This window comes from Pleurodeles waltl, chromosome 10 (assembly GCF_031143425.1).
Source record: "Pleurodeles waltl isolate 20211129_DDA chromosome 10, aPleWal1.hap1.20221129, whole genome shotgun sequence".
In the NCBI taxonomy this organism is placed as follows: Eukaryota; Metazoa; Chordata; class Amphibia; order Caudata; family Salamandridae; genus Pleurodeles; species Pleurodeles waltl.
Window position 1 is genome coordinate 401,014,642 of NC_090449.1, and position 12,898 is coordinate 401,027,539.

Below are 12,898 nucleotides of genomic sequence, written 5' to 3' on the forward strand. Positions count from 1 at the left end.
TTGAATGATCTACCCTCAGCCCCAGCAGTATTCAACTTCAAGAGATTGAAATGGCGCCAAACAGGGATCCTGGCTGTGATGGATGAGGTGTATCAAAAGGCCAGGTCTTTAGAGGAGAGAACTAACGTAGCAGACAAGCACCAAAAGGACCCCATTTCCAAAGCAAATTGGATTGACGCCTGGGCCGAGCTCAGTGGCAGGCTGCTTTCCAAATTTCCAACTGTTCTCAAAGCACCTTCTCAGCGCCTGGCCTTTGATTCGAAAAGGGTTTGAGACAGTCAATCCTGGTTTAATAAAGCTATGTCCCTACAGAAAAGGCATATTACGCAGCAGGCCAAGAAATTGGCAAATGCTACCAGGCGGGGTGAGCAACTTTTTAGAAGATTCTTGGTCCAAGTTACTTTGGGCGAGCAAATGAAATACAGCAAAGCCTTCTGGGGCATGGCGAACGACCTGGCCCTGGGGAAAAAGACGTCTTCTCAGTTATGGTATTAACCGGGCCATGTGGGAGAGCCATATCCGTAGTCTGTATGACCCGACAAGTAGGAAAGGAATCATCCCACTCAATCGGAAAGGGGCGCAATCGCCCTTGAGCCACAACAACACAGCAGGCCAGCAAGCAGCAACCACCCCCGAGAAGGATCCCCAGGTCCCAGTCTGGAAATCAGACCAAATAGCCGGCCTGACTAGGAAGATGAAATCTGAGGGGGCTGCCGGTCCGAACGGTCTCCCAAACGCAATCTTTAAAATCCACCCAGAGTATTGGGCACAGTACTTCTTGCCCCTTTTCACTACCACTGCTCTGGCGAGCCGCATTCCAGATTCATGGAGAGCCAGCATTATACACACCATCTCCAAAAGTGGAAACCCGGCCCTACCCACGAATTACAGACTAATAGCTCTCATTGACGTAGAAGCCAAATTATACGGCTCCTGCTTGTTACAGCACCTGCAAGCCTGGGCTGATGAGAACATGCTTCCCCCAAGATTTCAGACAGGCTTTAGGGCAGGCCTGGGAACATCAACAAACTTAATTGCGCTTTCCCTCATTGTGGAAAGGGCTAGCCACAGGAAATTGAGCCTTTATGTATGCTTTATCGATCTTAAGTCGGCCTTTGACCGGGTTCCCAGGAAAAGATTTTGGTACAAGTTGGCTCAATGAGGCATTCCTCCCAACTTGCTAAGGGTCATTATAGACATATACCCTGACACCTGGGTTTAGGTTAAAATCAGCGACAGCACAAGACTCACAAAAAGAACTCTCACAAAGTCTGGCCTAAAGCAAGGTTGCGTCCTGGTCCCACTTCTTTTTAATTTATATCTGGCAGACCTCGCCAATATAATGGCAAAAGTAAACTGTCATCCGCCGGCCCTTGGCACAGAGAAAATCGGATGCCTACAATATGCTGATGACATTTTACTTTTGAGTCACACTCCACGAGGCCTGCAAGAGCCTATTGGCACTCAAAACCTTCATGAACCAGCAAGGTCTAGAAATTAACCTGACCAAAACAAAACTGATGAGGCTCCTCAGAACGAATTACAAATCTTTCAATTGGTTCCTTGGAGACAAAAAGGTGAGAGTGGTACAGTCTTACAAATATTTGGGAGTCCATCTCGGACCACGCCTGAAATGGAAACGCCATCTTCTGTCAATCCAGGCAAAGGCCAACTCATTAACCTGTAGTTTCAAGCTGCTTAAGAGAAAGCTTAATTGCCCAAATTGGTCGCACCTTCTAAAAATCATGTCAGCCTAGTTGCTCCCAGTCATTTCTTATGGGACCGAAGTATTACAGGGCCGGGAGATCTCATCACTAAACAGTAGCCAAGTTAGAACCTACAAGGCCATTTTCAACATACCAAAAAATGTCTCTCCCGCTCAGGTAAGGCTGGAGATGGGCCTAACAAATCAGATCTTTTAGTGTCAGGGAGCATTCCTCAAAGCATCATGAAGGTTACGGCTAGCAGGGAATACCTCCCTACTTCATTCCTGCTGGCAATAAGTCCAGGATCAACAAAATTGTAATAGAAAAGGCTCCTGGGGAAGCTACTTAAATCAAGGAATCAACAGCCTGGGCATTGACAAAGTTTGGAAAAGCGGCGTAGGAAAATCTGAATTTAAGAAATTAGTTAACCTCTCAGTTTGCTCACTTTCTCATCACCGACAAAGCTTCCCTATCCAAAAGATGGCACACCTGGGCAGTCCTAGGGTCCTATTCGCTCCCATCTCCTCAACGCTATCTAACTTAGCACTTTTCCACCTGAATAAAAGAAAAAAAGTCCTGTAACGCATGGGCCTTTTTGACACCAAAGACGCTCGCCCATCCTGGAAAGAGCAGTACCCCGACCAGAACTGCCACCTTTGTGGTTACCATCAAGAATCATTGCTGCATGCCTTTTGCATCTGCCCAGCTCTAGGCCCGAAAGAAGGAAGCTGCTAAAACCTGCCCTTTTAACAAACCATATTCGTTCCTGCAGACCAGCAGTCATTACCTGGTTTAATGGCGACTCAGTCCCATTTTGCTGCAGTGGGGTAAAGTTTGTAAAACTATTTCAAAAGAAACTGCCCAATGTCGACCCAGGACATTAGTCATGATACATAGAGCTGTGTCTTTCTTTTTTCCTGTATCTTAAGATCATCTAGACTCCTAGGCAGGTTTGATCTAGTAAGCGTTTTATTTAAGGCCCCTTCACGAAATGAGTTTTGTAAAGTCAGCCATTGTGAAACTCAATTTAAAAAAAAAAAAAAAAAAAAAAAACACCAAGCAGGACAGTTTTGTTTTGCTAGAACCTGAAGAAGTCATTATCCCTGTCACTCACTCACATGGTCCCATGGTTTTATTTTATTTTCCCTGAATGAATGTTCTGACTTTGTATCATATTGCAGTGTTTTTTATTAATCAAGCAATAAAGATATCTATCTAAATTTTTTATAAAAAAATTCGTAGAGAAACTGGACGAAGGGACCGTTTCCAGGATTTACTGCTTCTTGATGGTTAATGCTCCAGATCGTTTTACAACAGAAATGGGAGGCTTAGATGGGAGAGCTGGATGAGGATGACTGGTGGGAAGCATGTTTGACTTCCGAGGAAATTAGCTATGTACTCACGCTTCAGAATGGTCCAACTTAATGATCTCCACATGGCCTGTCTGACCCCCCCTAGTGACTAAAACGTGCATCTTGAGCCACACAAGCCACATGTGTGAGATGCTTTCGACCAGAAGCGGATTTTTTCTATATGGTTTGGTCATGCCTGGTGCAATCCGTCTTTTGGGGAGGCCATGAGCTTTCTGCGCTGTTGGGTCACCGGATTGAGTGGGTGGCCCACCTGAGTCTCTTGGAAGAGGCCTGGGGTCTGAAACTGGGGAAGACCTTTATTGGAGTGGCCACACTGGTGGCCAAGAGAAATATTGCCTGTAACTGGAAACTGCTGGAACCCTCCTTGTTGGAAGGCTGGTGGAGAGGTTTGCACTGGTGTGCTTGCTAGGAGAAACAGATCTGTGAGCTGCAAGGTTGTCCCTGAAAGCACTATAAGATCTGGAGCAGGTGGTGAACACATCATGGGTTACCTGTGTGGCGATGTTGATGTGGATACATATACTGTGTCTACATATTAGATGCATATTAAGGTGGTTTTGTACCATTGTTTATGAGAAATGGTGACACTTGTTAAAACTAAAGAAAATTTAGTGGTAAAAAAAAGAAACTAATACTTAAATAATATTTAGTGCAATTGTAATTCAGAATAGTTTATTCTGTTTGGTTTTATTAATGAGTCTCTGTTTTAGAAGTACTCAATTTATTCAGAGGCTGATCAGAACTCCACTTTACGATAAGTACTCATTTTTTGGGAGAATGTTAAGGACAATGGCTTAGTCTTTTCTATTTCAATTACTTTTTTATTGAATTTAAAATTATGATCTCATCCTGTCAAACGGTTTCTTTCAATTGTGTCCTTATATGTGTTTTCAGTTTGTTTTTTACAGCTCTCTGATGTCTTTAACTTGCTGTATGCTAAACACATATGGCACATACAATTTTATATATGATTTTGTGCTCTGTATAAATTGTCTTTGTGATCACCATACCGTTCATGCCAGCCAAATTTTCAAAGCATTCAAGTCAGGAGACTGTGAGACTAAGTTATGAACGGGAAATAGTTTGCAGTCCAAGTGTGCTAGGTGTTCTTACTGGCCTCAGCCCAGATGAAGTAAGTCAGGAAAAATCATATCCATACAGCTGGTTTATGCCAGTGATATCAGTGTGATTTCTCTATGCTGCATAGAGAGTCATACTCCTTGCTGAATAAGTTGCAATCCAATGTTAGGTTCTCCTTGAAGCCAGCAGACTTTCATATTGCCAGATCAAATTCCAGCAATATTTTGTTCTCCTCACAATTATAAAATTTTGTGGTCCTAGACTAGAAGTTGGATCTACTGTAACTGAGAGTCTCTTACTTCATTTGCTTCCAGAGAAGACAAAATAAATTAATGTGCAGAAAGTTCTAGTAGCATTTGGTTGGGCGATGAGCAGAAAGCAAATTCAGTATTTTCTAAGTCATTTTTAGCAGTTATCTCTCTTTCAAATTAAAATGTGCCACTGTTAGCTTTCCGCCTTAGTTAACTTTTTTGTACTATGAATGATTTTACTTTACTTGTAAGGAATGCTTTTTCTAAGTTTACCCCAACTTTTTGACCATATTTGGACTGCAAGGCAGTGGTTTAATCTCTCCGAAAAACCATGAGCCCTGGTTTGTTCTATTTGGTATCAAAATAATCAGTACATTAAATCTGATTTAATGGTTAAATCGAATTTAATGTCACTGATGGGCAAAGAGCAATTTTAGAAGTTGCCACTTTAATTGCTCAAAGGTTTCAGTACCTGTTTACTGATGTACACAGAACTTGTCCAGCAGGCACCTTTCTGCCCTCCAGGGAGACATGCTAATGACTTCCAGGAAATGACACAGTAGGGACCTGCATGGGAGAGAGGTGCTACCTCCATGCTGCAGGAAGCCGCATAAGACTAGCATCAAGGGAGAAGCCATCTTTGAACGGCAAATGCTTAACACTTAGGAGAAGGGCACTCTATTGTTTAGGCAGACCCACTAGCACTGGGATAATGAGAGGAGAAGCCAGTTGTCAAACCAGCTTTTCCAGGGATGAGTAGCCACTTATTAGCAACACCACTGGGGTGGACTAGGGAGCTCTGAGTGTCTAGAGAGGTGTCTCGCTATGTTGGGAGTGGGCAGAATGGTGCATACTGGGGTAGCCAGATGCCACACTTACCAGAAATGGAACCTGGTAGCCCATTGCTTACCAACCACATCCTACCCTGAGGGCTTTTTCTGAACATAAATCAGGCACCGCTGGCTGTTTTCGACCGACTTGGAACAAGGACCGAATGAGGATTCCTTCTGCACCAAGGGTTCAGCTAAGAGAGGCTGCACTATTGACGTTTGCACCTGGTGGCTAGCGAAGAGCGGGACTGTGTTTTCTATGTCCTGCTCAAGGATAAGCAGTCTCCAGAGCCCAGTCAAGCCAAGAGAACTCCAAGGACCAGTTGACTGGCCTCCTGTTTGCAGTGTAGGGACAAAACAGCTGAAGAAATCTGCTGGGTCAAGTTGGTAGCCTAAAACCTTTGAGCTGCTACCCCTACCGCCGTGCAACAACTGAGCCCATGAATGCTGTCAGAGTTGCTGGGACCCTCAGAAGGCGAGTTATTGACCCAGGAAGGATTGGCCTGTGAACATGACAATGGGCTACTGGTCTTTGGCCAGATCAGAGAGGACCTTGTGAGAAGTCAACCCTGCAACCAGGACTCCTGCACCATCTTCATGGACTGAGGAATCCCTGCAGGAAGACCCTCGTCGACCTCATTGCATCTTCAGCATTCTTCCTCCCTTGCATCAGGACTGCTCCATAGAAATCCATTGCAACCCGGATAAAGTCCCTGGAACTTCTGAAAGACTGCTTCTTCTGTGAAGGTAACTGTTCTTGATGGCCTTGCTGGTCCACCTGACCAACTCCCTGCTGGATTTGGTCACCCCAAGCACTTATAACCGACCATTTTGACACTTAACTACATTTTCTTTGAAAAAGTTTCTAAGTTATGTTAACTTTGCCAAGGCTTGTTCGCAATTGAGTGAAATTGCTTTAATTTATTATTGCTTGTAAAATCTATATCTCAGGAATACTGTGGTGGATGTTTTTCTTCTTGTGTCTAAATTCTTAAAAAAATACAATTGATTTTTATAAATTGGTGCCGGATTTCTTAAGTGTTTTGTTGATTTCTTCTTAAATTGTTTTGGTGCTTTTTAAATGCTTTACAGTTGTTTCTCTGTATAAGCCTTGCTGTTCAGTACTGCCACAGCTACCCTGGGTTGAGCTAAGGGTTCTACAGATGAAACCTACTGAACCTAAAGGGGATAGTAAGTTTATTACAGTGAAGTTGCACAACCACACCATATAATACACCCCAGTTCTTCACAGTAAGTATCTAGTACCAACTTCCTAAAGAGATATACACATTGTGAAGTACCAGTCTGACTGTATAATCTATTGTCCTTACTGTTAGTGTGGACTTGTGCTCATTGGGCCTGTGCTGCTTCACTTGTGAAGGAATAGTGCCTGTGCTGCTTTTCAATCTTATTATTTTTTTTTTTTTTAACATAGAGTTACAACTCTGCGCCACAAGGGACGGAATCTTCGGATCAAAGCACCCATGTGCCGGGCCTTGAAGAAGCTCTGTGACCCTGAAGGTAGGAGACAGCAAACATAAGCTGATGAAATCACAAAATCCTCTTTAAATTACTGCTGAGTTGTTAGAAATGGGGTCTTTGGTTGGCAGTCAGGTTACCCCCTGTCCAAGCAAGGACCCTCACTCTAGTCAGGGTAAAAAAGAATAACCCTCAGCTAACCCCTGCTTCCCTCCTTGGTAGCTTGGCACGAGCAGTAGGCTTAACTTCAGAGTGCTAGGTGTAAAGTATTTGTACCAACACACACACAGTAACTTAATGAAATCACTACAAAATGACACAACACATGTTTAGAAAAATAGGAAATATTTATCTAAACAAAACAAGACCAAAACAACAACAATCCACAAGTCAAGTTATCAATTATAAAGCAAAAAGAGTCTTCATGTAGTTTTAAACACACACTAACACTGTTAGCGTGAAAATGTACCTTGGGTGCGTCAAAAATAACCCCGCACAGGCGAGTGTGCTTCTAAAATGACTTGCTATGCGTCGATTTCACTCACGAGCGAGACCTTGCGTCGTTTCCTTTTTGTCAGGTCGGGCGCACCGTTTCTTCTCTCCGCAGGAGAGCGATGCGTCGAACCGGTCAGCACTCTTGGGTCCTGGCAGGCCTTGCGTTGTTTTTACACGCCCAGCGGTACTTGCGTCGGAAATCTGGCCGCACGAAAACCACGCAGTGCAGGTTGCGATCTCACTAGCCTCCGTCAGCGATGTTGCTCGTTGCTTCTCCAACTTCGTGCGTCGATTCTTCGGTCGTGTTGCAGGCGAGCGTCGATTTTCAGCCACAAAGCCGGCGGCACTTTGATTTTTCAGCCGCAGATCAGAGTCAAGTCGATCTTTTCCCCGCACAGCGTTCTGTGCGTGGATTTCTTCCTCTTAGGCTGCCAGCTTCTCCTTTCAGGGTCCCAGGAACTGGATGGGTACCACTTGGCAGAGTAGGAGTCTCTCCAGAGACTCCAGGTGCTGGCAGAAAGAAGTCTTTGCTGTCCCTGAGACTTCAAACAGCAGGAGGCAAGCTCTAAATCAAGCCCTTGGAGATCTTCACAAGATAGAAGGCACACAAAGTCCAGTCTTTGCCCTCTTACTCTGGCAGAAGCAGCAACTGCAGGATAGCTCCACAAAGCACAGTCACAGGCAGGGCAGTACTTCTTCCTCAGCTCTTCTCCAGGCAGAGGTTCCTATTTGTTTTCAGAAGTGTTCTAAAGTCTGTGGTTTTGGGTGCCCTTCTTATACCCAATTTCTCCTTTGAAGTAGGCCTACTTCAAAGCAAAGTCTCTCTTGAATGTGAAGTCATGCCTTGCCCAGGCCAGGCCCCAGACACTCACCAGAGGGTTGGAGACTGCATTGTGTGAGGGCAGGCACAGCCCTTTCAAGGTGTGAGTGGCCACTCCCTCCTAGCACAAATGGCTCACCAGGAAATGCATACTACACCCCAGCTCCCTTTGCGTCACTGTCTAGTGTGAGGTGCAACCAGCCCAACTGTCAAACTGACCCAAACAGGGAATCCACAAACAGGCAGAGTCACAGAAATGGTATAAGCAAGAAAATGCTCACTTTCTAAAAGTGGCATTTTCAAATACACAATCTTAAAATCAACTTTACTAAAAGCTGTATTTTTAAATTGTGAGCTCGGATACCCCAAACTCCACATGTCCATCTGCTTCCAAAGGGAATCTACACTTTAATCAGTTTTAAAGGTAGCCCCCATGTTAACCTATGAGAGGGACAGGCCTTGCAACTGTGAAAAACGATTTTAGTGATATTTCACTGTTAGGACATATAAACCACATTACTATATGTCCTACCCTAACAATACACTGCACCCTGCCCTTGGGGCTACCTAGGGCCTACCTTAAGGGTGCCTTACATGTAAGAAAAGGGAAGGTTTAGGCCTGGCAAGTGGGTACATTTGCCAAGTCGAATTTACATTTAAAACTGCTCACACAGACACTGTAGTGGCAGGTCTGAGACATGGTTACAGAGCTACTTATGTGGGTGGCACAACCAGTGCTGCAGGCCACTAGTAGCATTTCATTTACAGGCCCTGGGCACCTCTAGTGCACTGTACTAGGGACTTAGTAATAAATCAAATATGCCAATCACGGAGAAGCCAATTACACACATATTTTGCAAAGGAGCACTTGCACTTTAGCACTGGTGTGTAGTGGTAGAGTGCCCAGAGTAACAGAAATAGCAAAATCAGAGTCCAGCATACATCAACAACCTGGGAAACAGGCAAAAAGTTAAGGGATACCACGCCATGGATGAAAAGTCTAACATGAGTGTTTGTTAAGCATTTGTATGCTTAATTTACCTGAAATATCTTGAGGTAGGTGAAAACTGGAAGCAGGAGTGAAAGCTGGCATAGGCCCAAGATAGCCACAGTGTTTCAGGGCTCTTGCTGATGACCCCTCTCCTTTGCTCACCAGCTTTCTGCATGCCTTGTGCTCTGAGGAACGTGATGAAGTGGCTTTGGGCTGCTCCTGTTGTGGCAGATAATAGTGCACAGGGTTTGAGGTAATGTTTCTCTCCCTCACCCCTCCCAATTCCCATAGTGCCCTACACTGTGAATGCTTGACCTGTATGGCCTTTCAGTGATCAGTGTACACTTTCCGCCTGACTCCCCCCACCTCATGGTCAGTTATGAGAACTGGGGCGGGCCATATCACTCAAGGACTTGAACACTTGTAGACTACTGGAGTTGTGGGTGGAGCACTTTTTATTGAACAACTTTATTTATTTTTGCAAGGACTGGCACAAGTTACTATACATAAAGTAAAACAATGCATAACGTTACCGCAAGGTGCTGGTATTTGGGTATTCCTGTGCTTGGGTGGGGGCACTTGTGGCATGTGTGCTGCTTGTTGAGTGCAAAGGTAAGGGGACTCTGCGTGGCATTAGCGGCACCCCCTCCTTACTGAGGGGGACAGTGCCTGCTGTGCTGGTATCTGGCCATTTCTTCCTCACCCTGGATCTTGATGTGGCCTAGAGCTGAGTATAACAACACATGCGTTCTGAAATTCCCATTCCTTATAGAAATTGCGGTGCAGTACCTTTGGTTTTTCAATTATGACGTTTCAGCACTGATTCTGTCAACTCTTAACTTCACAAAAACGTCTTATGGTAGAATTCAGAAGGAATGTTTAGTCAAACCACACAACTGCAGGCAGAAAATAACAGAAGGAAAGTTAAAATGTGCTCCCAAATGACATCGGGCTTTTGAGAGGTGATAAACAGCTGTTTTGTCAGTCTATCTGTGACCTGTACGAAGACCTGGATAAGAAAGCCAAGAGCATTGAAGCAGTTGTAAGATTACTCAAAAGTAAGGTTGAAAGTTTGTTGAGCTGGGTCCTGCGGATTTGGGAAGAATCAGGGAAGCCCCTTGTGCCTCATTACAGAATATTCTGAAATTGGCTGACATGAAAATGTTTACAACTTGCACGGTTGAAATTGTGGCGAAACAGAAGGGTGATGAGAAACATAATATCCTCTGTGCAATTAATGGATACTTGTCTTAGATGTTCTGCTTTGTGGATGAAATATGTCTTGTGTCGTCCCACAAGTATAAATAAAAACATACAGTGCTACTTCATCCCCAATATGCAAACTTGAAAAATCTGCATTATTTTATCTCTTTAATATTGGTCAATTAAAATGAAGTTTATACATTTGTTTGTTATATGTTTTCAGAATTATAAACCAATATATTCAGTGCTCTTTCCTAGCACAAAAGTGAAAAACATACATGGAGTAAAACACATTTTTTTTTTCTATTTTTCTGTGTTCTGCAGTGCAAGAAAATTACAAAATATATGCAGATTGATCTCACAATAGTTGGCAATTTGAATTACGTCTCTGTAGTCTAATTACACACAAATGTACAATGATATTAGCACATTTTCTCGAAATTGCAAACATTAAATGGAATATCTACCTAAAATGTTGTCCCCTTTTCCAAATGCTACAGGCATGAATAATGCCATGAGAATATAAAATTTCCGAGCTACTGTGAAGGAAAGTTTCAGTTCTATTAAGGACACGGAGGTGAGGATAATGCTCAACGTTTTTTTTTTTTTATTAACAGCAGCATTCAAAGTACCAGAACACAGCCGCACACCTCGTCCTTGGCCTCCCCTGCCACAAACTAATCTCACCACGCCTCAAATCCCTTCACTGGCTCCCCATAGACAAAAGAATCACATTCAAGATCCTCATCCACGCACACAAATCCCTCCACAACACCGGCCCAACCTACCTCAATGAAAGAGTTAACTTCCACACTCCCAAACGCAACCTCCGATCAGCCGACCTCGCCCTAGCCACAGTCCCCCGCGTCCAACACACCACCACAGGAGGCAGGTCTTTCTCCTACCTCGCCCCCAAAACCTGGAACTCCCTCCCCACCGACCTTTGCAAAACCAAAGACCTACTGGTCTTCAGAAAAAACCTCAAGACATGGTTGTTCGATCAGTGACCCTCCCTGCCCCCCCACCACTGTTTCCCCTCCCCCAGCGCCTTGAGACCCTCACGGGTGAGTAGCGCTGTAGGAAGTTGGCTCTGTATGTGCTATTTCAAAGTAAGGAATAGCATGCACAGAGTCCAAGGGTTCCCCTTAGAGGTAAGATAGTGGCAACAAGAGATAATACTAATGCTCTATTTTGTGGTAGTGTGGTCGAGCAGTAGGCTTATCAAAGGAGTAGTGTTAAGCATTTGTTGTACATACACACAGGCAATAAATGAGGAACACACACTCCGAGACAAATCCAGCCAATAGGTTTTGTTATAGAAAAATATATTTTCTTAGTTCATTTTAAGAACCACAGGTTCAAATTCTACATGTAATATCTCATTTGATATTTGGGTCCAAGGTAGCCCACCGTTGGGGGTTCAGAGCAACCCCAAAGTTACCACACCAGCAGCTCAGGGCCGGTCAGGTGCAGAGGTCAAAGAGGTGCCCAAAACACACAGGCTTCAATGGAGAGAAGGGGGTGCCCCGGTTCCAGTCTGCCAGCAGGTAAGTACCCGCGTCTTCGGAGGGCAGACCAGGGGGGTTTTGTAGGGCACCGGGGGGGACACACAAGTCAGCACAAAAAGTACACCCTCAGCAGCGCGGGGGCGGCCGGGTGCAGTGTGCAAACACGCGTCGGGTTTTCAATGGTTTTCACTGAGAGACCAAGGGGTCTCTTCAGTGGTGCAGGCAGGCAAGGGGGGGGCTCCTCGGGGTAGCCACCACCTGGGCAAGGGAGAGGGCCTCCTGGGGGTCACTCCTGCACAGAAGTTCCGTTCCTTCAGGTGCTGGGGGCTGCGGGTGCAGGGTCTTTTCCAGCCGTCGGGACTTTAGGTTCAGGCAGTCGCGGTCAGGGGGAGCCTCGGGATTCCCTCTGCAGGCGTCGCTGTGGGGGCTCAGGGGGGACAACTTTGGTTACTCACGGTCTCAGAGTCGCCGGAGGGTCCTCCCTGAGGTGTTGGTTCTCCACCAGTCGAGTCGGGGTCGCCGGATGCAGTGTTGCAAGTCTCACGCTTCTTGCGGGGAGTTGCAGGGGTCTTTAAATCTGCTCCTTTGAAACAAAGTTGCAGTTCTTTTGGAGCAGTGCCGCTGTCCTCGGGAGTTTCTTGTCTTTCTTGAAGCAGGGCAGTCCTCAGAGGATTCAGAGGTCGCTGGTCCCTTGGAAAGCGTCGCTGGAGCAGGTTTCTTTGGAAGGCAGGAGACAGGCCAGTAAGTCTGGGGCCAAAGCAGTTGGTGTCTTCTGTTCTTCCTCTGCAGGGGTTTTTCAGCTCAGCAGTCTTCTTCTTCTTGTAGTTTCAGGAATCTAAATCTTTAGGTTCAGGGAAGCCCTTAAATACTAAATTTAAGGGCGTGTTTAGGTCTGGGGGGTTAGTAGCCAATGGCTACTAGCCCTGAGGGTGGGTACATCCTCTTTGTGCCTCCTCCCAAGGGGTCACATCCCTAATCCTATTGGGGAATCCTCCATCTGCAAGATGGAGGATTTCTAAAAGTTAGAGTCACTTCAGCTCAGGACACCTTAGGGGCTGTCCTGACTGGCCAGTGACTCCTCCTTGTTATTCTCATTATTTCCCCCGGCCTTGCCGCCAAAAGTGGGGTCGTGGCCGGAGGGGGGCTCACCGCCAGGTGTTAC

The 12,898-nt window shown here is 45.4% G+C and overlaps 1 protein-coding gene across 2 annotated transcripts in view; it reads left to right on the forward strand.

Annotated features, from left to right (window-relative positions):
* The window catches only part of CRAMP1 (cramped chromatin regulator homolog 1), a 982,369-nt gene that overhangs the window by 250,113 nt on the left and 719,358 nt on the right, over positions 1–12,898 (forward strand). For both annotated transcript variants that reach the window (XM_069210635.1, XM_069210634.1), the window contains exon 7: positions 6,676–6,761. In XM_069210635.1, coding sequence (XP_069066736.1) covers positions 6,676–6,761 — 86 coding nt within the window. The remainder of the gene's footprint in view (positions 1–6,675; positions 6,762–12,898) is intronic.